General features: G+C 57.6%; 1 protein-coding gene across 1 annotated transcript; it reads left to right on the top strand.

Moving 5' to 3' along the window:
- The first annotated feature begins 3,322 nt into the window (after positions 1–3,322).
- Positions 3,323–23,581, top strand: LHX6 (LIM homeobox 6). The gene is made up of 8 exons (XM_087823228.1): positions 3,323–3,392; positions 3,763–3,945; positions 4,270–4,391; positions 12,816–13,036; positions 15,148–15,248; positions 15,462–15,557; positions 15,760–15,934; positions 23,502–23,581. Exons 1-8 carry the CDS (start codon positions 3,324–3,326, stop codon positions 23,579–23,581), a joined length of 1,047 nt encoding a protein of 348 aa, XP_087679354.1. The 5' UTR covers position 3,323.
- Positions 23,582–24,631: the final 1,050 nt, after the last annotated feature.

Below are 24,631 nucleotides of genomic sequence, written 5' to 3'. Positions count from 1 at the left end.
AGGTCTTGGGAAAAAACATTTTTGTAATGTGATTGTGCACACCTGTGTGTGTGTGCAGAGTGGACCTGGTCGTGTATACAGCCTAGGATTCTAGTATAAGTTCTGGTGTCAAATGAACCTGACTTTGAGTTCTTGGCCCTGGCCATTAGCCATGTGGCACCATTTTGGACCTATCATGGGCTGTCTCTGAACCTCAGTTTCTTCATCAGTAAAATCAGTACAATAAGAGACACTACCTCTCATAAGGTTATTGCTAAAAGGAAGCGGAGCCATCCTTGTAAACTGCCACACCTGTCACAGATTAAAATACCCAGAAGCAGTAACTGGGCTTATTATGTGCAAAAGAGATATTTGAGGGGGAATAGGTTGTTTGTGGTTATCTGAATGTTTGAAAGTGCATGTGTACATGTGTGCACATGCATGTATAAATGCACACACCTCACCAGCTTTCAGATTGCAGTTGTGCTCTTAGCGTAAACGATTATAGGGTTCAGAGAGAAACTTTTCACTCTGAATTCCTGTGTCTGAGAGCAATAAATGACTGGAATGCAGGGATGCAGGGGGTGGGAGATGCCTTTGGCTGGGGTTGAGGCTGTTTCTGTGTACCTTGGTGCCTGGAAAGGAGCAGATAGTTGTATCTTTGGGGGCTGCTACTGTGCAGATACACTTGTCTGCCTGTGTCCATTAGAATGTGCCTGTGTGTGTGCGTGACAGACTGTGACCACTGGGAATCCTGTGTCTGCGGAGGTGTGGAGGCTGTTTCTGCCTATAAATGGTTATTTCGCCATGTGTAGGGATGTGTGTGAGTATCTGTGGGAGTCTGAGCAGAGGACAGGAGGTTTTACATTGTTGGAAGCACTGTGGGAGTGAGTCTGTGCTCTCTTGAGTGTGGATGTGTGTACAAGTGTAAGAAGACTTGTGTGGGTGTTTACATTTGTGAATGAGGGTAATTAGGGAGGTAATAGCATGTGTGATGGCCGGGAGGTGAGGTGTCTTGTGTCCATAGGGCTGGGTCTAAGTCTGTGCATATTTGTTTTTAGAAGAGGCCGTATGTGTGTGTGTGGAGAAGGGGGCTGCGGCTGTGAATGTTCACTTGTGTGTGTATATTGCAGGGTGTTCATTGTGCAAGGTCCTGCCTTTGAGAGTTTTGTGTCTGTGTGTTTGGGGGCTGTTGTGTCCTAGCTAAATGCCCGGGCCTCCCTGCCTTCCCCACCTCTCTATAAGCCGAACCACAGAGAAAGTAAGAGGGGCATTAGGCTGGATGGCTCAGCACATCCTGAAGGGCAGGGAGATGTCCCAGACAATCCCTCCCAGGAGAATTCAGGGGAACACCTTCCCCCGCCGAGAACGCTCTTCGGGGACCGGCCCAGCCCCACTCGGCGGTCAGGAGCTGGTGCGCTCCCTGGCTGTTAGGGAGCAGAGGCATCTGGGCAGGTGTGTGAGGGTGGGGTGCCTGCGCTCCTGGGCGAGGGGGGCAGGCATTCGCCCCAGCCCGTGCACAGATGTGCCAGGCGTGGGACTGCACCCACAGGGCATCGTGGGCGACCTTATACGGAATCCGTCTCGCTGGTGGCATGCGAGCACGGGTCCCTCTGGTACCTGTGGCCGGGGCCGCGCCTGAGAGCTGGGGGCGCCCTTCGAGGGAGGGGCGAGGGAGCGCCGGGCCGGGGCCTTTGTACGTCCGCGCGCCGCGGTCTCCGCCGGCAGCCCCGAGTTTCTGCGCGTCCCCAGGACTGTGTGTGCCTCTGGGTCGCCGCCTCGCTGTGTGTGTCTCGCTCTCCCTTGGCGGGGAGGGGATTGGTCACGCATGACTCATCCTGAACCGAGCGGGGCTCCAGCGGCTGGGCGGCCTACGCCGCAGCTGGAGGGGGCGGGGGCGGGGGCGGGGGAGGGGGCGGGGGACTCTCCAAGTTTGTCGGGACCTTGCTCCGAGGCAGCCGCGGCGGCAGCGGAGGAGGCCCCGGCTGCTCGCGGGCCGGGGGCGGGGGCCTTGGCCGGGCCCGGAGCGGCGGAGCCGGCGCCCCCGCTGTCCCCCTGCTCCCGCGGCGGCCCGGGCGCCCCCCGGCGCGGCTCTGGGCGCAGCGCGCCCGCCGCCCGGCCCATGTACTGGAAGCATGAGAGCGCCGCCCCGGCGCTGCCCGAGGGCTGCCGGCTGCCGGCCGAGGGCGGCCCCGCCGCCGACCAGGTGAGCGAGCGGGCGAGCGGCTGAGCCGCCCGGGCCGGGCCGGGCCGGGCCGGGCCGGGCGGCGCGCGGCCGCTGCCGGAGGGGCGCGGGGGGCGCCCGTGAGTGTGCGTGTGCGGGTGTGCGGGTGTAAGCGCACGCGAGAGGGGGGGCGGGCGCGGAAAGCGGGAACGCATTATGCAAATGTTGGAGGAATTTCTGAAAAAGCGATGGAGCAAAGACACGGGAGAATCGAGAGGAGGGGAGGCGGGCATTGTCCCTGTGAATAGGCGCTGATAGCGCCGCCGCGCCCGGGGCGGTGCGGGCGCGACGCCGAGGAGCCCGGCGCGGGGCGGTCCCGGGCGCGCCGACGGGCCCGAGGGTGTGTTTCCCTCCTTTTGGACGCTCCTGTAGTCTCCGTCCGGTACCGTTTCTCCCCCGACCTCACCCCTCTTTTGCCCCGGGTTTCCTTGCGAGTGGCCCTCGACAGGCACCTGAATCCGTGTCAATGTCGCCGCGTCAGTGGAGCCGCGCGCGGGGCGGGTGGGCGGACGCTCCCGCGCCCAGCTTTTCATTTTCCTCGAACACTCCCCCCGGTCTCCTTTTTATTTTCTTTCTCTTTTTTTTCTTCTCTCCTTTTTGCATTTTTTGTGTCGAGAGGAGGAGAAGGGAGCGAGGAAGGGGGGGTGGGTAGAGGGAGAAAAAATTCGATTTTTAATTACTACCATTAAAAAATCAAATTTGCAATTCTTTGGGCGGCCTGATGGATCTCACTGATTGACAGTTGGAATTGACACTCTGGCTACCTCTTATCTTGGGCATTCACGACAATTTCTAATTGCAGGTAGTTTGTGTGTGTGCGCGTGTTTTTTTTCCCCCTCGGAGGCTTGGATTGCAAGGGAACTAAGCGATTACTTCAAGAGCCACGGGTTAAGTGCAGGGAGAGGGGGAGAGAGAGGGAAAAAAATCCAATCCAAATTCAAATTGCTTCATTAGAGAGACACCGCTTTTGTGGGGAAGGGCTTTAAATGCCCACTACAAAGTTAGGACTCATTGTTCCGCGCCGGTTTATATAACAGGCGCGGGGAGGCGCTGGGCTCAGGCTGAGCGGAGCCAGCTCTGCAGCCGCCGCGCCCGCGCTCCCTCTCCCCTCCCCCAGGTGATGGCCCAGCCAGGGTCCGGCTGCAAGGCGACCACCCGCTGCCTCGAAGGGACCGCGCCGCCCGCCATGGTGAGTTCGCTAGGCCCTGCCTTCGGTCCGCGGCCCGGCCCTGGGGACCTGGCCCGGCTTTCCGGCCCCCAAACCGCTGCTCTTGCGCTGGGGGAATCCCGGAGGCCACAGCCCCTCTCTGAGCCTTGGTTTCCCGGCGGAGAATGTGGGCTGTAACCGCTCCCGACACCCGGGACGCGCGTGTTAACAGTCGAACCCGTCCCTTCCTCGCCAAGAGACCCTTCCATTCCTATTCTCTGGCACACGGCACGAGGCCTCGGGGGGATTTCGTTGTCAGTTGGTGCGCTGGGGCCCCAGATTTGTCTTTGAGGCAGCTGCAGCGCTGGGCCCCGCACTCAGCGCTCGGCTGTCCCTCTCTCCCCCACTGCAGGCTCAGTCGGACGCCGAGGCCCTGGCAGGCGCTCTGGACAAAGATGAGGGTAGGGCCTCCCCCTGTACCCCCAGCACGCCATCTGTCTGCTCACCGCCCTCTGCCGCCTCCTCCGTGCCGTCCGCCGGCAAGAACATCTGCTCCAGCTGCGGCCTCGAGATCCTGGACCGGTATCTGCTCAAGGTGAACCAGGGGCGGGGTGTTGCGTGTGTGCTGGCGGGTGTGGGCTGCAGCCCAGAAGGCTGCACTTAGTGATGAGTATTGGCTCAGCCGCTGCCTGACTGCTGGGCTTTGGGCTAGTCTTAGAGTCTCCCTGCGCCCCGGGGGTCCCGTCTGGAAAAAAAAACCGGGAAGAGTTTATTTCTACCTCCCCAGCCTCAGTGTTAGGGAAGGAAAGTGGGGGAGTCACACGCACCGTCACTCTGTCTGCAAATGGGGCCAGGGAGGCTGGGGCCTGGCGTGAAAGGAGGCCCGCGCTGAGCCGCCCCCACTCCGCCCCCTCCCCAGGTCAACAACCTCATCTGGCACGTGCGGTGCCTCGAGTGCTCCGTGTGTCGCACGTCGCTGAGACAGCAGAACAGCTGCTACATCAAGAACAAGGAAATCTTCTGCAAGATGGACTACTTCAGGTAGGCTGCGGCCGCCAGGCCAGCAGTGTCGCCGCAGGCAGGCCCCCGGCGCGCATGGAAGCCTCCTTTGGGGCGCGTGGTGTCTGGCTCCGGAGCCCCCGAGTCCAGAGTGCGCTCCCGGCGCGCGGCGCGGGCCCGGCCCGCTGGCTCTCAGCGCCGCGAATTAGCGGCTGCAGGCCGCGCGCGGGTGCCAGCGCCGTCCGGGCCAGGCCCGCCTCCTGCTCCTGCGGCCCACTCGGTTTCCGCCGCGCGCCTGGCTCCGTCTCCGGTCCCGCCTGAGTCCAGGCTCCAGTTCCTATGCCCAGCGCCTCGGCTGAGCTCTGACGTCCGCGGCTCTGCCCCGACCCGCTCGGATCCCACCCTGGACCTGGCCGCCTCTGCAGTGCGCTCCGTCCGGCTGTGGGTTCCAACCCTGCTCCGACTCCAGCCTCGCCGGCGCCCCTCGGGACCGGGACCCTGAGTGGGCTCCAGGCCTGCCCCGCCTGTGCCCCGGCTCCGCTCCGGGCTCGGGGCTGGGACAGCCCGCGCGCTAGGCTCGGACTGGCCTCCGACCTGGTTCCGTACCCAAGCGCCTCTTCCCAAGCCCCCGCCTCGGCCTCGCGCTTCGCCCCAGCTTAGACCCCGGCGCCGCGCTAACGCCTCTTTTCCTGGTCGGGTCCCAGGCGTCTGTTCCCGTCCCAGCTTCGTCTTCGTTTCAGCCCGTCACGGGTCTAGGCCGCCGCTGGGCTGCCGGGGCAGGAAGGGGGAGAGGAGGGCGTGGGGAGGAGGATTCCCCGGGGCTGCGCCCTCCCGGGGCCGTGACAGCGGCGGGGCTCGTCCTTCCGCCGCGTCCCCGCTGCTGAGCTAGAGGCTCCCGCCCGCCCGCGCCTTGGGGCCGAGGCGCCCCGAGGTCAGGGGCGCAGCGCCAGCCCGCCTGACCCCGCGGGAAGGTGAACCAGGCCTGATGCCGACCAGCGGGCCTGCGGAGTCCTGAGAGGATGGAGTGGGGCTGGCTCCTGGGAGGGGATGCCTGTTCTTAGGGCCTTTCTCAGGAAGCAGAGAAAGCTAACCCCTGTACACCCCACCACCGTCCCTGCAGGCCTTTCCTGGGGAGAGGCCCCCTTCAGTCCTCTGGGGAGTCTGGGAGTCAGGGGAGGTGCCGGGAAGCGATGCCTCCGCCACCCCTCCCCCCTTGAGTCCTCTGGGACTTGGGAAGAGAGGACCTTGAATCCAGGGGGAAGCTGGCAGCGTTTTGGACTGGGGTGTCCTGGGGAACCCGTGGAAGCATGGTTCAAGAACCGGGCTCTTCTTTTGAAAGAAAGGGTATTCAGCTGGGGGTGCGGGTCTCTTACAAGGTGGCCTGAGACTCAGCTTGCGAGGAGCGCGTGTGTCCTGTTTGGATCTGTGCAGTGGCACTGAGGGAATGCGTCCCTTGAGCGGGGTCAGGGATGTGTGAGCAGCACGTGTGTTCCTCTGCGACAAGCGTTTGTCTTTTGGTTCCCGTGTGAGAGTGTGTGTCCCTGTGTGTGTCTAAGTGGGAATGACAGTGCACAAGGAGGTCGGGACAAGACTGCGTCTGGACAGGGATCTGGAAGCGAGAGGGTGAGGATTCCGAAGTCCTGTGATTCCTCATTCTACCCCCTCCTCCTCTGAGGGGGCGTTTCTGCTTAAGGCCTCGACGGGGCGCTGAGGGCTCAAGGGTATGATGTGAATATGGATTTGTGGGTGTGGACTGCTGTGTGTGTGTCAGAGCAGGGTTATGATTGCCTGCTGTGTAACCAGGGTGTGATGTCTCCCTGCACCATCCCATCTATTGACTGGCCAAGGCGGGAAATGGAGGCTAGAGTCCCTGTCTAGCCACCTCTTAGCTCTAGGCCTGACTCCAGTTGGAAAAACAAAAAACAAGCCAGCTGCCATTTGGGGGGCTCCTTGGGCTCATCAGTTAGCCAGGGACAAGGCTCCAGCTTGGGAAACCCAACAGGATGATATCTTAGCCTCCTGTAGAGTAAGGCAGGGCTGGACCCCAATCCTGGGTCTCCTGGTAGTGACAGACCTGGCAGCCCTATGAGCCACCTGCCCACATTTCCTTGCTGCTTCTCCAGCCCCAGCTCGCGCCCAGGCTGGACCAAGCCTCCTCAAATCCTGTGCTTACTAGACCTTCAAGCGTTAGTCAAAACTCAGATCCTGACCTCACTGTTCAGAGCCTCCACTGGCTCTGGAGTCCCTCTTCCCACTGTGTGGGGGTGAAGCATGGAACGTGGAGCTATTTTGGGGAGAGGCGGAGACTGAGCTCCATCAGGACAACACTGAATCACTGTGTGACCTTGGACAAATCACTGCATCTCTCTGCCCTTAGTGTTCTACTTCCAGGGTTGTCTCTCTAAGCTGCCAAGTAGGGAGGGAAAGGAGGAAGGCTCAGTAGAGACTCCTGAGTAGAGGCAGGTGCTCTGGGCGTCTGGATTATCACTGTTGCCACCATGGCAGGGTGGATGCTGAGCACAATCCCCTGATGGCATTTCTTCAGGCAGTTTGAGGAGCAAGCAAGGCCTGCCTGCAGGAATGGTGCTGTGCCATTTCTGGGATGAAGGTTCTGAACGATAATCCTTTTCTAGTGACAAGAGCCCCAAAAGCAAAACTAAAACAGATTTTGGTTGAGAAAATGGAGTGAATAAAAGCTCACATTCCCTAGGAGGAGGGAAGCACTGTGGCTCTTCTGATCATTTCTCCCCCAGCCAGATCTCCCTGCAGGCATAACCCTTCCCTGGCAGCCCCACCTGTAACAAAAATAATGAAACCCACGAAAAGGGAAAGGAAAGCGGGCAGAGTGCCAGGCAGGGACTATTGTCTGCTCCCAGCAGCAGCCCAGGCGCTGGGTGGCTGTTGTGATGGAGGTCTTTCTGGAGGGAGCATGAACGATGGCATGGGAGGCAGAATGCCCCTCTCAAGAGCTGGGGCTCAGGAAGGGACCATGCTCTGAGATTCCCTCGCCCTCCGTTTCCTGAAGCCCAGGGTCAAGGGTCTGGTGGGATGTGGACTGGAGCACTCAGCCCAAGAGCGGTCAAGATCTTCATCAGGATGGAGGGAGAGAGCACTAGGGTCTTATCCCCCACTGAAGGGTTTCTTCTGGGTTCCATCCCCCATCGCACCCCTCCTTGTAGACTACATTTCCAGTCTCCTTAGGCAGAACCAGAAGTTGGAAGTTGGAAAGGCACTCCAAAGGCACCAGGAGAAGCTGCAGAGTAGGGGGAGGAGGAGTCTGGAGGTCCAGTGCTGTCCCTGGCTTACTTGCGGTGTTGGGAGGGGTGGGTTTTCCACTGGCTCTTTGCCCTTGGTAGCAGGTCGCTGGACCCCTCTGCCGCAGTTTCTCCAACCCTCCCTTGGAACGGGGACCTCAGCAGCCCTTGTGGGTTCAAACAGATTCCCCACTCCCTGCACTCCCTGAGTCCTAGGAGAAAAGAGCAACCACCAGGGAAATATGACATTGCTTTTAATTTCTTCCCTTTTTTGTTAAGACCATTTTTCCTTCCATTTTCTTCAAAGAAATAAAGAAAAGTCCTGAGGAAAAAATAGTGGTCCTCTCTGGAGCATTCATATCAACCACAACCCCAGACAGCTTCCTCCCACCCACCGACCTGTAGCTGCTGCCCCCTACATGGGCCATGGACTGGCTGACAGTGCTCTCCCCGCTCCCTCAGCCTCCTGAAGCATCGTCCCCATTGTACAGTTGGGGAGACAGATGTCCTGAGAGGGTGGCAGGTGAAGCGTCCAGGGTCACACAGTGAGACAGAATGGAAAAAGGGACTGGGCAGGGGTGGACACTGGTCATCTGATGGAGCTCATCTCTAAGCTAGGAACTGTGCTAACTCTACATGCTTTATCCCATTGAATCCTCAGGTCCACCCTGTGATTATGATACTCTCATAATCCCCACATTATAGGAGGGGAAACTGAGGCCCTTAGAGTGAGGTCATACAGTTAGTAAGTGGCAGACCCTGGATAAGACCCAGGGCTGCCTGACTCCACCATCCCTGTATCTAAGCATTCAATATGCTTCTTCTGTTGGTGAGATGTCAGCAGCCCCTCTCTACAAGGAGGGGGGCCTGTGGAATGGCAAAGACCCTTCTCTGCTGGCCCTAAGATTCCTTGTCCAGTTTGTTTGGCTTCACGCAGGGAGCACCCGCTGGGTGCTGTGCTGTGAGACTCCCTGGGTGGGCTCCTGGAACCCCGGGGGCGGGAGTGGCCTCCTTTAGAGGCCCTGAATGGATCAACTTTGCCAGGATCTGGTCACTGTGGTCCCTGGCCCTCTGGACTTCTGACCATGGGAGTGGGGAGTAAAGGGTTAAGTAGGCTCCTGGTATTTGTGGGGTAAACTTCAGAGAGCGAAGAGGGCTGGGCCCTTGGGGCTGCCCCCTGAAGTTCTCGCCCCTGGCCCAGGTGACTTAGGGCAAACGCCCAGCCTCCTGCCTTCTGCCTAGAACCCAAGCTCCCACGGGAGGACCCACGCCTCCTTCAGAGCAAGAGCCCCTGGGGAGGCTGAGAGCCGGGAAGCGACCCCCCACCGCAGCAGAAAGAAGCCCAGCGGCAGCCAGCTGTTGGGGGACAGATGTTGGGGGAGCAGAGCGAGGAGTTTGGGGGAGGGGCCTCGGCCCAGACCTCCGAGGCGCGGGGCGTTTTAACCTCTTAATTGCTGGTTCTGTTTTTTGTTTTTTTTTTTTACCCCCGGCTTCTCCTAAGAGTTTGCCTAGAAGGAAAGGAAAAGAAGGGATAGGCAGGGGTCCACCTACAGTCTCCCTTGTTTCTTTACGGAATCTGAGGCCTCGACGGGAGCGTCTGATCGTAAAGTGAGCGAATTCTAGTTTGAGCTTCGGCACCCTGGCTCGCTCCCTTCGGAATTAACATGGGCCTTCCCACTCTGGGCTTCGGTTTCCTCGTGCAGAAAAGGGGTGGCTTAGTGACGGGGGACTGGGCCGTAGTGAAACTCGGATGCGCTCTTTTGTTGAGGCGCATTCACCCAACAAATAATGACTGCGCGCCTGCTGAGTATCCGGGGAAAGCAGGCCCGGAGAGGGCGCCTTACTTGGTCAAGGGCGCGCAGCTCCCCGCGCAGCCTGGACCACCAGGCTGTCGGAGGGGGCGCGCGACGGCCACCCTAACCCCTTTCAGCAGTTGTCCGGCACCTCTCCATGCCCAGAGCGCCTCCACCCTCTGCGCCTTTGCGGGTCGGCTCGCGCCCGAACCCGGCGAGGGGCGCGCTAGCGGCTGGGGCGGGGGCGGTAGCCGCGCCCCCTAATCGCTCTGGGTCCGGGTTCACAGCTCCCGAACACCCTTTTCTTGAAGTTTCGTTTTCTCCGCCGCCAATTTCGCTGCTTCCGGAACCCAGTGGCTCGGGCCTCACACAGCCCGCCTGGGAAGGAGTCTGTCGGTCCGTAAGCCAGCTCTTCCCCTGGTTTGTGCTACCGACCGCTGCCCTGCGTGGAGAACGCGCTGCGGGAGCGGCCTGCAGCGCATCCAAAACTGCGCAGTGACCCCACCCCCCGCCTCCATCCAAGGATTCAGTTCGCGAGGATGATTTCGTTGACTGGGCCGAGCCACTGCGAGCGCAGGGAGATCCTAGGACTGGGGACAGCTCCTGGCATTTGGGGTGACATGTTGGGGATGGGGGGGCGGTTTGAGAAAGTTGCTGAAAGGTCACTCGCAGTGCGCACCTGGGATCAAGGGGACGTGAGCAGCAACGTGGGCGCACAACGCGCCGCGGTGTCTCCGGGACTCGTGGAGCCGGAAGGTCGGGGCTGCGCGGAGTGCCTTGGACGCGCCCCTGGCAGAGAATGGGGAGTCCCGCACGGCCCAGCTCGAGGGCCCGGGGTGCTACACGCGTGGCGCACGGGCCGCGGCGCGCCCAGACCGGAGCGGAGGCGAAGCTGCTGGGCCTGGCCTCTGAAGGCCGGACCTTCCCTTCCCTGGCTCTCCCCACCCACTGGGAGCGCGCTCCCTGACTTTCCGAAACCCCCTGGACCCCAAGCCCTGCGCGCCCGTTTCCAGGACCCGCGGCCCAGAGTGAGGACACGGCGGGGTCGGACCAGTCCCTTTCTTGCTCATGACCCTGGACCCAGATCTTATCATCTCCAGTCTGGCTGCTTCCGAAGAAGATTCGAGGACCTTTCTGCGCCTCGAAGCGGACCTCAACCCCGACCGCACTCTCTCTGTGGCCTCGAGCTAGTCACTGGCCCTCTCTGAGCTTCCGATTCCACGTGTGCAAAGTGGGTGCCAGAGTCCCCACCTCAGGCGGTTGCGGCGAAGTCGAGGGCGCGCAGTGCAGACTTTGCACCCAGGACCCTGGACTGCAGCAAGGGCTCTACCAGAGCGACAGCCGAACCGGGCTGGCCCCGTGGCGGGAATGGACTGGGGTGCGCAAAGTGGGGTCTTCTCCCCTCTCTTGAGGGATTGTGGGCGGAGAACTCAGGCTGTGCTGGGCTCTGCCCCGGGGAAGCGGGGTTTCCCAAGTAGGGAACCGCCTCTGTTTAAGGCGCGTTTGACCCAGGGAGCAGCCGGGCCGAGCTAACAATTTCTGGTCGGAGACAGTAGCCTTGGGCTTATGAGGGGGGATGCTGTAACCAGAGCGCATTTGCTGGGCTGGTTCCCCTCCCCCACGCGCGCAGCGTTTCCCACGCGGGGAAGTGTGCAGGCCCTGGGGACACAGAGGCAAACCTTGGTAGTCTCCCAGGAATGCCAGGGGTGGAAGGGAGATCCCAGGAAGCAGACTTCTACAAACCGGTGGGATCAATGGGGAGAGGGCGGTGCCTGGAGCTGGGGCACTTTCCGTGGAGGGTGAGGGCATGTGGGAAAAGGGGTCAGCGGGGCAAAGGCCTGGGGTGGGAAAATGCTTCAGAGGGGGCCATGAAGACCTGGGAATGACCTTCCATTGTGGCTGGGACTCCTACTTGGGTTTGGGGTGGGAGAACTTGAGGAAGGTTGGGGAGGAGGAGATGGGCCTGACAGGATGTGGTCTGTTGGGCTTTGTAAACTCCAAGGGTCTTGGACCAGATCCCAAGGGTAGAGTGGAGCCACCAAGAGATTTTAAGCAGGGCAGGACAGGATTCAGTATGCATGCTGGAAACTGCGCTGTGGCCGCTCTGTGGAGGATGGGTGGGCAGGGGTGGCCCTGGGAACAGGGTGACCAGGGCTAAGACTGGCAGAGAGGGGTGCATGGTGGGAGGCTGGCTTAGGAGGCGTCAGTGGAAATGGAGAGGGGGAGATGGGTCCCAGACATACTTAGGAAAAGAACCAACAGTGCCTCATGGTTGGTTGGATGTGCGGTTGAGGAGAGAGAGGGGTGTATGGTTTAGGTTACTAAGCCTGAGCGGCTGGATGAGTGGTGGCACTAATCTCCGAAATGGAGTGTGCGTCAGAGGAAACTGAGGCTCAGGGGGTTCTTCGGACAGGGTCACATCCACTTAAAGAACAAACCTTCCCTGGTGCTCAGGGGCCAGGCCTTGGGTGACTTCTGGGACAGGGCAGAGCAGACTGCTGCTTTCAGTTTGGTGGTGGAGGCAGTGGCACCCAAATAGCGGTGCTGTAAAGGGGGAGGGAGAAGGGAAAGAGGCAGAATCAAGAAAGCCTAAGGGGAGGAGGGCTTTTGATCTAGGCTTTTGGTCACTAAAATTTACGGTTAGAATGTCACCAGGCTCCAGAGTCTGGGACTAGCTGGTTACTTAATAGACTGCCAAGCACTCAACACATAGTAGCAGTCATTGCTGTTGTCATTTAGTTCAGCTCAGGGTGGGGGAAATGAGAACTCAGAGGGGTCAAACAATTTGCTCAGCGTCATCAAGCCAGTAATGCACGTCTGTCTATTCCGCTGAGAAACTCAGAGTTTCTCAGCGGAATAGACAGACGTGCATTACTGGCTTGATGACGCTGAGCAAATTGTTCACCTTGGGTTCCTGTCCTTGCAGGCTGTGTGACCTTGTGCAAGTGACTTACCTCCCTGGTTCCCATTTTGCTCATCTGAAAAATGAAGATTAACTGGGATATGAAACACTTAGAATATAAAACACTTAGAATCTTGCTGGGCAGGTAGTGAGAGCTCAAAGCTTTGCCTATTATTATTATTATTATTATTATTACTATTACTATATTTTCCCTAACACTTATGATATACTTTAGCAAGCAGATTAATGTTATATACAAATGTAAGTGATCACTGTAGAAAATTTGGAAAATTCAGAAAAACACCAAGAAGAAAATAAAAAACGCCCACCAGCTCACTTTCTAGGTGGATCTTGTCTACAGGAGGGGGAGAGTGGTGGATGCAGGTGTAGGGAAATTCATTAGCAAGTGACAGCCCTGAGGCCAGAAGCCTGGGTAGGGGCAGGCTACTGGGTTTGGAGGGAGGAAGGGCGGTCTACTGAGCATCGCCATCCCCTTCCCTGCCCTGGTGTCCCACAGCCGATTTGGGACCAAGTGCGCACGATGTGGCCGACAGATCTACGCCAGCGACTGGGTGCGGCGGGCCCGCGGCAACGCCTACCATCTGGCCTGCTTCGCCTGCTTCTCCTGCAAGCGCCAGCTGTCCACGGGCGAGGAATTTGGCCTGGTTGAGGAGAAGGTGCTGTGCCGAATCCACTACGACACCATGATCGAGAATCTCAAGAGGGCTGCAGAGAACGGTACCCAACCTGCCCTGACCAGCACCTGGTCACACCTCTGCCCTCGGCCCTACCCCACCCCAGCACCCCAGGTAGTGCCCACACTCCTCTAGGGACAGGTGCTCACCTTATCGCCCAGAGTCTGTGCACGGAGCCCAGACTTCTGACTCCACCATTTGCTTGGGAGTTGGAAGTCACTGCCTGTCCCTACAACTGTGTTTTCTCATCTGTAAAATGGGGCTTATAATACGACCTTCGTCCAAAGAGAGACAAGCCATTGTGTTGTGTTAAAGCCAGGAGGCAGTCCATGAACCCTAGAGAGGATTCTCATAATGGGACAGCCTACTCCACCTTTGGACAGCGCTGGTTGGCCTCAGGGCTCATCCCCTCCAGCTGTGGAATATTCTATTATCCTTACAACAACCCTAGGAAGTAGCTGGTGTATCCCCGTTTTACAGGTGAGGAAACAGGCAGAGGTTATCTGCAGTATGTGACTTGCCAAAGGTTACATACTAGCATGTCTGCCTGACTCCAAAGCCCAGTTTCTTAACTACTATGCAATACCACCCCATTCCCAAGCTCCGAGGTCCCCTAATCAGACCTCACCAAGCAGGGGAGGCTGTTGGGATGTTGCTCCCTCTATGAGTTTTGTTTTTCCATTGAAATAACAGGCACCCCAATCCTTGTGCTGCTTGCTCTCATAGGAGACATTAACGCCACAAAATGTCTGTCCCACCCACAGCACCTTTTGGGAGGGGTAAGGACCACCCTGTCTCAATTCCCAGCCTGGGGACTAGTTAGGAATCCCCAGAGTCTTCCTGGCCAGGGCCACAGTAGAGCCATCCCTTCCTCCTGCCAGGATTGGACTAAGTGGGCCTAGGTAGGGAGCAAATGAATCTGGGGTGCTACATCCACCTGCAGTGAAGTTGGGATGGCATCCCGGGAGTCACAGGCTTCCCCACACTATGGTGCATCAGTGACCCCAGGCTCCTTCCACACCTGGGCCAACCAGGACCCTTCCTAGTCACAGTCTTGCCAGTTACACACCTGCTGTCCCAGCCAGGCCCCACCTCAGGCTCCTACCATGCAGAGGAGTTTGAAGGCTTGGGACCTTGGATCTTCTTTACTGACCAGCCCTCAGTTTTGGCTACTGTTTTACTATTTAAACTTAAACACACACACACACACACACGCACACACGCACACACACACACCCATCCATCAGAAAATTTTTTAAAGATGGTTAAACAAAAAGAAAATAAAAATCACTCCAAATGCCACCACCCCTCATATATTAGTGTGTCTTCCCAGATTTCTTTTCTGTGTATGTATGTTCGAGTATTTGTCCTGTTTTTTTTTCCTCAACAGAGTATTTTCCTAATTTAAAAAATGCAGTGAATTGTGAACAGTGGTGGAATTGCTAGTGATTTTAATTTTCTTTTTTGTGCTTATCTGAATTTTCTGATAAGGAGCATGTACTCAGAAAAAATGAGATATTAAAAAAAATGGGAGTATATTTAGTGTGATTGTAAAAGTAGTATAAGTGGAAAGATTAGCTAATATATAGTCCAGTTAACAAAATTAAACCTTAGAGAAGTAAGGGGACATAGGATTGTAGAAACCTCCAAAGTTCCAGAAATACTGAAAGTAGAACCTCCGTAATCGCACTCCTCCGGGGAACCACTGCTAACACCTTCCACCCGTTTTGCTTTCATCAGTTTTTACCAAATTAGGATCCCAGTTCTGGAGCCCGCTTGCTCGCTATTTTCGTAAGCCTTTGGTTTCTCCAGTTTAGCTCAGGGCGCTGGAGCCAGCAGCCGCCAAGGCGCTAGAAGGGGCCGCTCGCCGCGGGGGCTTCCCTCCCGCTGAGCCTCAGTTTCCCCCGCGACAGCGCGAGGATGTCACCTGTCCTGGGGCGCACCGAAAAGAGACGCGTCTGATGCTAAGCGGACGTTCAGAAAAACAAGAGCCCCTTCCCCGAGGACCGAGTTCAGACCCTAGGACCCTGGGTCCCCGCCCCCAGCCAGCTCTGCTCCCGGCCCGTCCAGGGACCAGCTCCCCCGCCCCGGTCCTTTCCAGGCTGCGGTTCGAGGAGGCGCGGACGCGCGGTCAGCCGCTTCTGTCGCCCCCAGGGAACGGCCTCACGCTGGAGGGGGCGGTGCCCTCGGAGCAGGACAGCCAGCCCAAGCCGGCCAAGCGCGCGCGGACCTCCTTCACCGCGGAGCAGCTGCAGGTACCGGGGAGGCCGCGAGGGGCGGCCGCGCGCGGGCGGGGCTCCCGGGCGCCCCGGCCCCGCCTCCCTCGGACCCGCGGGTGGAGAGGCGGGGCTGTGGATGCCTGGGGCGTGGCCTCCAGGCGGAGCCTCTGATTGGGCCAGGGCCCTGGAGACCTCCGTGCGCCCGTGCCCATCCCCCTACCCACTCATCCCCCCCACCGCGCTCCGCAGGTTATGCAGGCGCAGTTCGCGCAGGACAACAACCCCGACGCGCAGACGCTGCAGAAGCTCGCGGACATGACGGGCCTCAGCCGGAGGGTCATCCAGGTGGGGCCGGGGGCGGGGCCTTCGGCTGGGGGCGGGGCCGAGGGGGTCTGGGAGCGGGCCCTGCGGCGCTTCGCGGGGCGGCCGTCCCGGGCGCACGTGGCCGCTTTCTCCCGGCGGCGACGAGGCCGCCCCGTCTGGGTCCCCCGGTGGCGCGTCCGACCCTTTTCCCGCGAGGCTGAGGCTGCGGAGGCTGTCGTTCCAGGTGTGGTTTCAAAACTGCCGGGCGCGTCATAAAAAACACACACCGCAGCATCCTGTGCCGCCCTCCGGGGCGCCGCCGTCCCGCCTCCCTTCCGCCCTGTCCGACGACATCCACTACTCCCCGTTCAGCAGCCCCGAGCGGGCGCGCATGGTCACCCTGCACGGCTACATTGAGAGTAAGTGACCTCGACACGCAGGCCCGCAGGTCTGCGGGAGGGGAGCGCGCGCGCGCGCGCGCGCGCGCGGGCCGCGGAGGCGCGGGGAGGCCCCGCGGCCCCTCCTGGGGGAAGATGCGGGCTTCGCGGTCACTCGTGGGAAGAGGGGTCAAGTTACCTGGCTCTGTCTCGGTAGAAAGCGAGCCATTCAGCCATTCACAAGGTACTTTCCAAGCACCGGTCCTGCGCCAGGGCCCGGGGACCAGGGAGAGAGCAAGACAGGCCGCGTCCTTGCTCGGGTGGAGGCGCATTCCGGTGGGAGAGGCGACGTGGAGCAATAGCCAGATAGAGGAGCGTGTGATTTCCTTGTCGTGGTTCCTGTAGGAGAGGGGCTGGGCGGGAGCGTGGAGATGCCACCTCTCTAACAAGCTGAGCCGGGACTGATGGGTGTAGATGAATGAGGCAGAGACAGTGGGGAGACAGGTGTGCAGGGCGTCAGAGGGCCTGGAGGCCGCCTGTGGCCGGAGCATCACGGCACCGGTGCATTTGGGTCGCAGAAGGCCAGTGTGGCGGGAATTCTCAGGGCTGCGAGGCCATGCGCAGATCACCTAACCTCCTTAAACCTCAGTTTCCTCACCTGTAACCTGGGACGTTAATAATGCCTACCGCACAGGGTTGTGAAAATCCACCCATGTATTCAGTGATTATTTTTATTTTTATTTTTAAAAATATGTTTTTATTGATTTCAGAGAGAGAGAGAGAAGAAGAGAGAGATCAAAACATCAGTGATGAGAGAGAGTCACTGATCGGCTGCCCCCTGCATGCCCACCACTGGGATGGAGCCTGCAACCTGGGCATGTGCCCTGACTGGGAATCGAACCGTGATCTCCTGGATCCTAGGTCGATGCTCAACCACTGAGCCAAGTGGCCAGGCTGAGTAATTATTTGTAGAGTGACTTCTGTGTCCTAAGCACTGGGATACAACATAGAACACGATACACCAAAGCCTGTGTGCTTCTGGGGCTCACATTCCAGAGTGGGGCATGGGTGGAGAGACAATAAACTAATACAGGACAGGGGGTGGGCAGGCACGTCAGTGGGCACTGAGCACTGTGGGGAGGTGGAGGGTGGCCATGGTGGAGTGAACTTTGAGCAGGAACCTGGAGGAGAGAGGGTGTAGCATTGTGCATTTCTGGGGCATGAGTGTCAATGAATCTGACGTTGAGCAGGTGCTTATAACACATGTTCTTTCCCTTTGAGGGTGTTTCCATTGATTGTTTCCTCAAAGCTGGGTACTACCAGAAAAATAAAAGTGCCTACATTATACTCACAAACTCAAATCCTTCCTTCTGTGGCTCTTGTAAAGGGAAGATGTCAGAGAGACACTGCTGTTTACTGAGCCCCTGCCATGTGCCAGACACTAACCATGTTCCTAAACATCAGAGATCATTATCCCATTGTACAGATGAGGAAAACAAGGGTCCACAGTAAGTTAGGGGGAACCAGTATTCTTTAATGATTGAGTGTGGGTGTTGGTGTTAGACTGTTGGGCTTAAAATCCCACCCCTGCCACTTCTTGGCAGTGTGACATTGGGCAACCTTTTTAGTTTCCCTAAATACCGGTTTCCTCATCTGAAAAAACGGAGACACAAAGGATACCTATCTCAAAGCAGTGTTGTGAGCATGAACTGAGATCATTGACTTAAAGTCTTCAGCATTTAGTAAGTGCCAGATTGAGTATTAGCTGCTCTTTGATGGTAGCGGTGGTTCTGGTTGGCAGAGCTGAGAGGGCAGAGTCCTGCCTACGGCACCAGGCTGCCAGTTGGAAGCTGTATCTTTGCACTGTTCCATTTCTGAACCGTCTGCTCAGTGGGAGGGACTTTTTCTCCCTTTCTGTTTTAAACAATGACTTATGTTCAGACTACTCAGAGCCCGTAGAAGATCTAGTTCATCTGTTAAAGGACCAGGGGCTCTCTGGGTACCAGGAATTTGGGCTACCAGCTAGCATTTGCTGTGGAATTGGTCATGGATCTAAGTGACTCCCTTGGGAGTGAGGCCATCACCTCTAGAGTCATGCCAGCACTCTGCCCTTATACTTTGTTGACCAAACCTAGGTCTGTATTTGATGCCTAGAGAAGGCATCTCTCCACCTTGAGGTGGAACCCAGCTTGGGGCAGGAGCTATCAAGGGCGTTTGGACCTGCTGCCTGTTGCTGCATGACTGAAGGTCGCCTCGGCACTTTGCTTTGCAGTTAACTAAATTCACAGGACCCTGAGCTTCCTGGAGCCTTAGAGCTTGCAATCTGATAAAACGCTTTGGAACCAGACCCCAGAAAAATGCACATACACACATAGTTTTCCATGTCATCTCGGGCTGTTCATGGACTCCTAGAACACCTCAGGTTAAGAATCCCAATTGTATACAACTGCTTTATTCCATGGATGAGGGGACTTTGCCCCAGAAAGGCACAGTGACTTGTCCCAAGTTACATACCAATTGTAAGTCTCTGTACAGGCCTCTTTTTTGTTACCAAAGTGGATGAAGTGCAGGGAAGAGGAAGCCATGGACTTTTCCACGGTAGCAGTAAAGAGGCTAAAACATGAGAGACTTGGGTCAGACATAAGGATGGACTTCCCCCACAGTTTTAGATGTTAGAATATGGTACAGAGACTCACTCAACAAATATTTAAAGAGTACCGACTGGATGCCATGCCTCATTCTAGGTACTGGAAATCCACAAAGATCTAAAATCTAGGAAACAGACAAAAATTCCTGCCCTCATTGGAGCTTGCATTCTAGTTGGCAAAGACAGGGAGTGTGGGGGTGGGTGTTGGTGCTGGGTTGCAATTATTAACAGGGTGGTCAGGGAGAGAGCATCACGAAGAAGGTGACATGCCAGTGCAGAGTCCCCTCGGAGGTGTCGGGGGAAAGCCTTGGTGATACCTGGGAGATAAGGTACAAGGCACCAGGGGAGGATCCTGATAGATGGGCACAGCCTTGCATGTAGGAGATGTTTAATACATATTCACTTATGAGTGTTTATCAGTCAGCTGGACAGTTATATAGAACTTTATAGGTTATAAAGCCTCTCACACAGAGCGGTGCAACCCACCCTACTGAAATTTAGCCCAGTCAGCTGGTAAGTAGCAGAGGTGAAAGTGGTCCCGGGGCCCCAGCCTGCCGAGCGTGGGGCAGGTGGGACCCTGCGTGGAGGCTGGGCATGGGCTCCAAGGCGTCCTCTCGTCCACAGGTCAGGTACAGTGCGGGCAGGTGCACTGCCGGCTGCCTTACACCGCCCCCCCTGTCCACCTCAAAGCCGACATGGATGGGCCGCTCTCCACCCGGGGTGAGAAGGTAAATGGCGCCAGGTTGGGTCCGGGGGTCAGAGCCGTCCTGCGGGCATGGGCTTCTGACAGCGTTCCTCATCGCTGAGCAGGCACCGGGCCTCTCTGCCCAGCACCCTCAGGCCCCCACTGTGCCCCCGAGGCAGGCACTGGAGCAGGTGCCAGTGAGTTCCATGTGCACCGCCCTCCTTGCAGCTCCCCGCCAGCCGCTGGCCTTCTCTTTTTCAGGTTTCTGAATGTAGTTACTTTGCTCAAGCTTTGTGGTTCCAGAGAGGGCTCATGTCACACGCCACCCTCCTCCTGCCACTCGCTGGTTCCCCCCACTTCCTCCTTCTCATTCCTGTCTGTTGGGATTGAATATCCTGAGCTTGTGAGGCCCGGGGATAGCAGATCAGCGAGTGACCTTGGTCAACTGGCAAGGTCTCCTTTGTGAAAGCCTGGTCTCTGGATGTCTCCAGCATTAGGACTGAACATCCAGAAGGGTGCTTAGGCAACACCCAGCCAGTAGCTCGAAAGTTTTGTTCTTAAGCCCTGGAAACCTTTGTTAAATCTTTTCCATAGTCCATAATGCAGATGAAAGTGGATGGAGCTGCTCTGGGTGAAACTGCAGAGGGAGTGTCCCCCCCCCCCCTCAGCTGCAAGGCACCTCCCACTTAGCCTGAAAGCCACTGCTCTAAGCCCCCCCCTTTTTAGAAAGGGGGAAATTGAGGCCCAGGTAGCTCAAGGTCACAGAGACTGAATGAGAACCTGCGCATTTATTTATTCATTTATTCATGTATTTAGCTGACGTTTGCTAAGTGCTGACTGTGCCCAGGAGCCCGGAGCCAGTTCCCAGGAGCATTGAGATGAGGAAAGCATGGTGCCTGCCCTTGAGGAGGCCACAGTCTGGAGGGGGAGACACACCCCAATAGTTACAACACTGTGATCCAACTGTGATGGGGGAGCCAAGGGAGCTGCGGAGTGGAGGGCGGGGGCGCAGCTCAGGAGAGACACAGAAAGACTTCCTGGAGGAAGGCAACGTCTGAGCCCCGGCCTGAAGGCTGAATCAGAGTTACAGGGGAAGGCATGAGAGGCTGTCTTGGGGAACACCGAGCGATTCAGTGTTGCTGGCACACAGGCTTGGGAGGAAGAACAGCGAGGGGCGAGGTGGAGGAGTTTGGACTTGGTCTTGGGGCAGTGGCGGTCCCTGGAGGCCTGTCAGAAACATCACTATAGTGGTCCTCAGAGAGGCAGGGAGTGCCAGGGATCAGGGTGGTGGGCCAGGGAGAGGGTCAGGGACTTCAGGCTGGAAGGGCCCCCAGGGGCCCTTGAGTCCAGCAGAGTGTGCTGGGCGTTGGTGTGATTTTCAGAAGCAGCTGGGTAGTTTGTAAAGGTGCTGATTCCTCAGCCTAGCCCCTAGGGAGCTGATGGCCAGGTCCGGGGCGGGGACCAGGGATCTGATGGTGTAACACCCAGCCCGTGTGATTCTGGCAGGCAGCCGGGGGTGAGGAACACTCCTCCTGGACAGCCCCTCTTATTGTGCCTCCCAGTTGAGCACCTACTGTGTGCTGGCCTCGCTGCCGGGCGCCATGGGGGAAGGTATATGGTATGGCTGTACAGACAACCGAGTTGGACAGATAGGTTTATAAGCAACTGGTAGTGCTCAGGGCAGAATCCCGCAGCACCTGGTGGTGGGCGAGCACGCCCCAGGAGCAGCTTGTCCAAGGACTCAGTGCGTCTGTTGGTCTCTGAAGTCCACCTTGATCAGTAACCACGTCCTTTCACGCAGCACTTTACAGTTTACACAGTGCTCTTTCTGATGTCGGCCTCCACAGCTCCCCTGGGAGGGTAGTTCCGGTTGACTCCCTTTCACACCTGCAGACACTGGGGCTCAGACAGAGCAGTACCTGCCCAGGGCCACACAGAGGGTGTGGGTAGGGCTGGCCTCCATCCTAGGACTGCCCACCTCAGAGCTGCCCCCTCCTGCAGGAGAGCATTCATTCCCTGGTACAGGGACTGCAGAGGCCAGCTCGCAGGGTCCTTGTCCTTAAGGAATGTGTGGCTTAGAGCATGAGGCAGGCAGCTGCACCCCAGGTGACAGGGCACTTGAGGTGAGGGACGAGATGTCCTTCAAGGACCCAGAACAGGGAGTGAAAGTTCTGGGGGAGAAGCAGGGGATGGGGAGAAGGGCATTCCAGGTCGGGAGCAGAGAACATGCTGGGCACAGAGGCATGCACGGAGGAGCCTGGGCTTGTGGGGCTGAGGGATGTTTAGCATGGCTGAGGCCAGGGAGGTGGGGGGAGGCAACAGGGGGTCCCGTAATGAAAGGCCTGGACCATTGGGTGAGGGACTTGGGCATTGTCTGGAGGGGGGTTAGCCTTGGAAGTATTAAGGGCTGTGCTCAGAGGTTGGAGATGAGCCCTGGCCTTCTGGTTGCTCAGCTAAGCTTGTGGTTATGTCTGGTTCAGCCTAAAGGGTGAGCCGGCCTGGGGTCTGGCAGTTTTGGCTGCAGAAGGTTTCTGGCCCCTGGGTTTGGCTGCGGAGCCAGAGTTCTCTATTGCTGGGCTGCGTCCCCAACTTCACGTCTAGCACCTCTTCAGAAAAATGTCTCCCCTCCTTAGTGATCTTTCTCCCCCTCACTGTCAAGCCTTCTGCCAGCTCCTGGGGACCTTTTCTGACCACATCTTGACAAAACCCTGGGGACTAGTGGGCAATGTATGGTCAGTCAGTGCAGAACTGTATGGGCTTTCTTCCAATTCACTCCAGGCTTGAGACAGCCCAGCTATAAGGAGACTCAGTGCCCCCCTGGGGCAGGCCCCTGAACCGACTCATCAAGACCAGCGCTGGCCTGGCCAGGAGAATGGTCTCTGAGCATTTGGGAGTAACACCCTCTGCCCCCACATCATTTGGCCACAAACACCTGTGAGTTTCCAGAACCACATTTCTTCCTGGTCATGGCCCCCAATCCCACATTTCAGAGCTTAGAAGGTGCTTGGAAATCAGGGCCGAGCTGTCATTGATCAGATGGAGAGACTGAGGCCCATGGGGGGAGGGGTCTTACCAGAGACTTCTTTTAATAAGAGCCCAAAGCCAGGCACCCCGGAGGCCAGAGGAGAGCACTGCTGAGGCTCAGTGAGTGGGTGAGGCAGTGCGGTGTGAGCTGAGTCAGGTGGGTAATGAACCCCAGTTCTGCCACCCTTCACTCTGAGACCTGGGAACACAGTTTCTCTGAGCCTCGGTTCCTGTAGCTGCAAAATGAGGGTAATAGTTTTCCCACCCAAGCTTGTTGCTGAAAGCAGATGCAGTAATGTATGTAAAGAACCTAGCACAGTGCCCAATATGCAGAAAGTAGCCATAGGAGGCATTGCTATGCCTCCCTCTCCTCATGGTAACCGACCTGGGCAAGTCACCTTCCCGATCAGAAAATGGAACAGCCATATGGCCATACCCATTTGATGTCCCGGGACCACTTAAGACCCCCACCTGACCCTTTACTGTGCGATCCCATTGACCAGCCGGCCAGTGATCCTTGACCCGAACTCCAGGGAGCTGGCTGGGTCAGCGGCGTGAGCGGTCAGCCAGGTGCTTTAGGTGGGACAGGAGAGGGACAGGGGCAGACAGTCCCTGACCACTCGCTGTGTGTCAGGTACCTGGCGCATCTCAGCCACCCGCCTCTCGGCGTTTTGAAGACCGAGTGCATGAAGTGCTTGGCCTGTCGCCTGGTGTGTCATAGGCATGATGACAGCTGTCATGGTGGCTGTGGGGAGGTAGAGGTGCTGTGATATGATGGAGAGAGCTCACTCTGGAGCCAGGCCTGGGCTGCAGGGCTGGGTCCACCTCCTCCAAGGGCTCACTGATTTTCACCTCTCTGAGCCTCAGTGCCCTCCCCTGTAAAATGGAGATGATGGTGGGACACCTTTGAGGGATCATGAGGTTCCAGGAACCAATGCGGGTCAGGCGCTTTGTGCAGTGCCGGGCGCAGGGTGCAGTGCCCGGGAGACACTGGCTGCCGCTCCTGTAGCTCACTGAATCCTCCCCATTCTGAGAGAGAGGTCTTGTTATTCCCATTTTACAGATGAGGAAACAGGCTCAGAGAGGTGAAGTGAGTTGCCCAAGGTCCCACAGCAAGTAAGTGCCAGAGCCAAGATTTGAACCCAGATCTGGGCCCTGAGCCATCCACATTCTCTGTGCCTTCAAGGACCTCTGGGGAGCTGCTGAGAGGGGCAGGCCCCCAACTCAGCCACCTACCGTCCCCTCCTCTGCAGGTCATCCTTTTTCAGTACTGACGCTCCCTGCACTGGTGCATCTGTCCATGGGCACCCCACAGCTGCCCCTCAGCCGCTGAAACGCAGTGTCCAAGCGCTGCCAGGGATCCATCCACCTCCACATCCACCCCTCATCTGCCATCCCGCCTGCCACCAGCTGGGCCCATGGGCCTGGCCATCCCCTCTCCTGCTGAGAACCAGAACCCGCCAGGAGCACCTCAGAGTCCTCTTGGAAGGCAGAGCTCCCTGAAGTTTGGAATCAGGGTGGAAACAACAGCCCACTTTTTCCATTTAGACAGGACTCATCTTCAACTTAAGCTGATTACAATAGCAAAAGGCCTAATTGAATTGTGCAACGCCAACAGCCTTCTGATTTACAGGTTTTCTTTCCTCCCATGCTGGCCTTTACTCACTACTTCCTTGGAACTATCTCTGAATTCTGCAAGCCAACAACCCCCAATGTTATCCACTCTGTTGCTTTTGTCTGGAAAACTCTACAGTGTCTGTGGGATCTCCCCAAAGGAAGACTTATGTTCTAATTTTATCATTTCCATCTGTCTGGTTATGTCAAGTTAATTCAGAGAGAGAGACACTGACCAACCCTGAGAGGCCCAGCAGGGCAGAGATGGAGGCCCGCTGAGACCAGGAGGTGGGGGATAGGCAGGGGCTGGTCGGGACAGAGACCCCCATTGGCTTGGAGCTTGAGGGGAAGGATGTGGCACATTGGGCTGGGAGAGGAGAGAGAAAACTCGGGGTACATGTGGGAGACCCTCCTCCTACCTAGGTATCCAGCATCTATGTATACAGCGACCTAGCAGAGATGGTGTTTGAACTATGCGATAACATTTCCAAATGTTTGGGCAGGTTGGAATTGGGGGCCCTTGTTGGCCACTCATTGACTCCTGGTAGGGGTGCTTGGGCCACATCTTGTTTGGGAGGACCACTCATGGGAGCTGGAGAACAGAGCTCAGGGAAACGGCAGCCAGAATGTTAATTCTGGACCCATATCTGGGTAGAGAGAGGGTGCTCACTGCCTAGGTGAGTGTGCCAAGCCCAAGATTCCAGCTGGCACCTCTGGGCTCCCCCACCCAGTCCTGAGAACAGAGGCCAGACACAGCTGTGCTAACACC

This window comes from Miniopterus natalensis, chromosome 12 (genome assembly GCF_054644295.1).
Source record: "Miniopterus natalensis isolate mMinNat1 chromosome 12, mMinNat1.hap1, whole genome shotgun sequence".
Classification (NCBI taxonomy): Eukaryota; Metazoa; Chordata; class Mammalia; order Chiroptera; family Miniopteridae; genus Miniopterus; species Miniopterus natalensis.
This window is presented reverse-complemented; position numbering and strand designations above follow the sequence as displayed.

What these genes read in the sequence shown, in the direction of transcription:
- LHX6 (XM_087823228.1), top strand. Translation starts at nt 3,324, where the DNA reads ATGGCCCAGCCAGGGTCCGGCTGCAAGGCGACCACCCGCTGCCTCGAA. An exon ending in TGGACCGGTATCTGCTCAAG is followed by an intron (nt 3,946 to 4,269) that starts GTGAACCAGGGG and finishes CCCCCTCCCCAG; the next exon opens with GTCAACAACCTCATCTGGCA. An exon ending in TCACCGCGGAGCAGCTGCAG is followed by an intron (nt 15,249 to 15,461) that starts GTACCGGGGAGG and finishes CGCGCTCCGCAG; the next exon opens with GTTATGCAGGCGCAGTTCGC.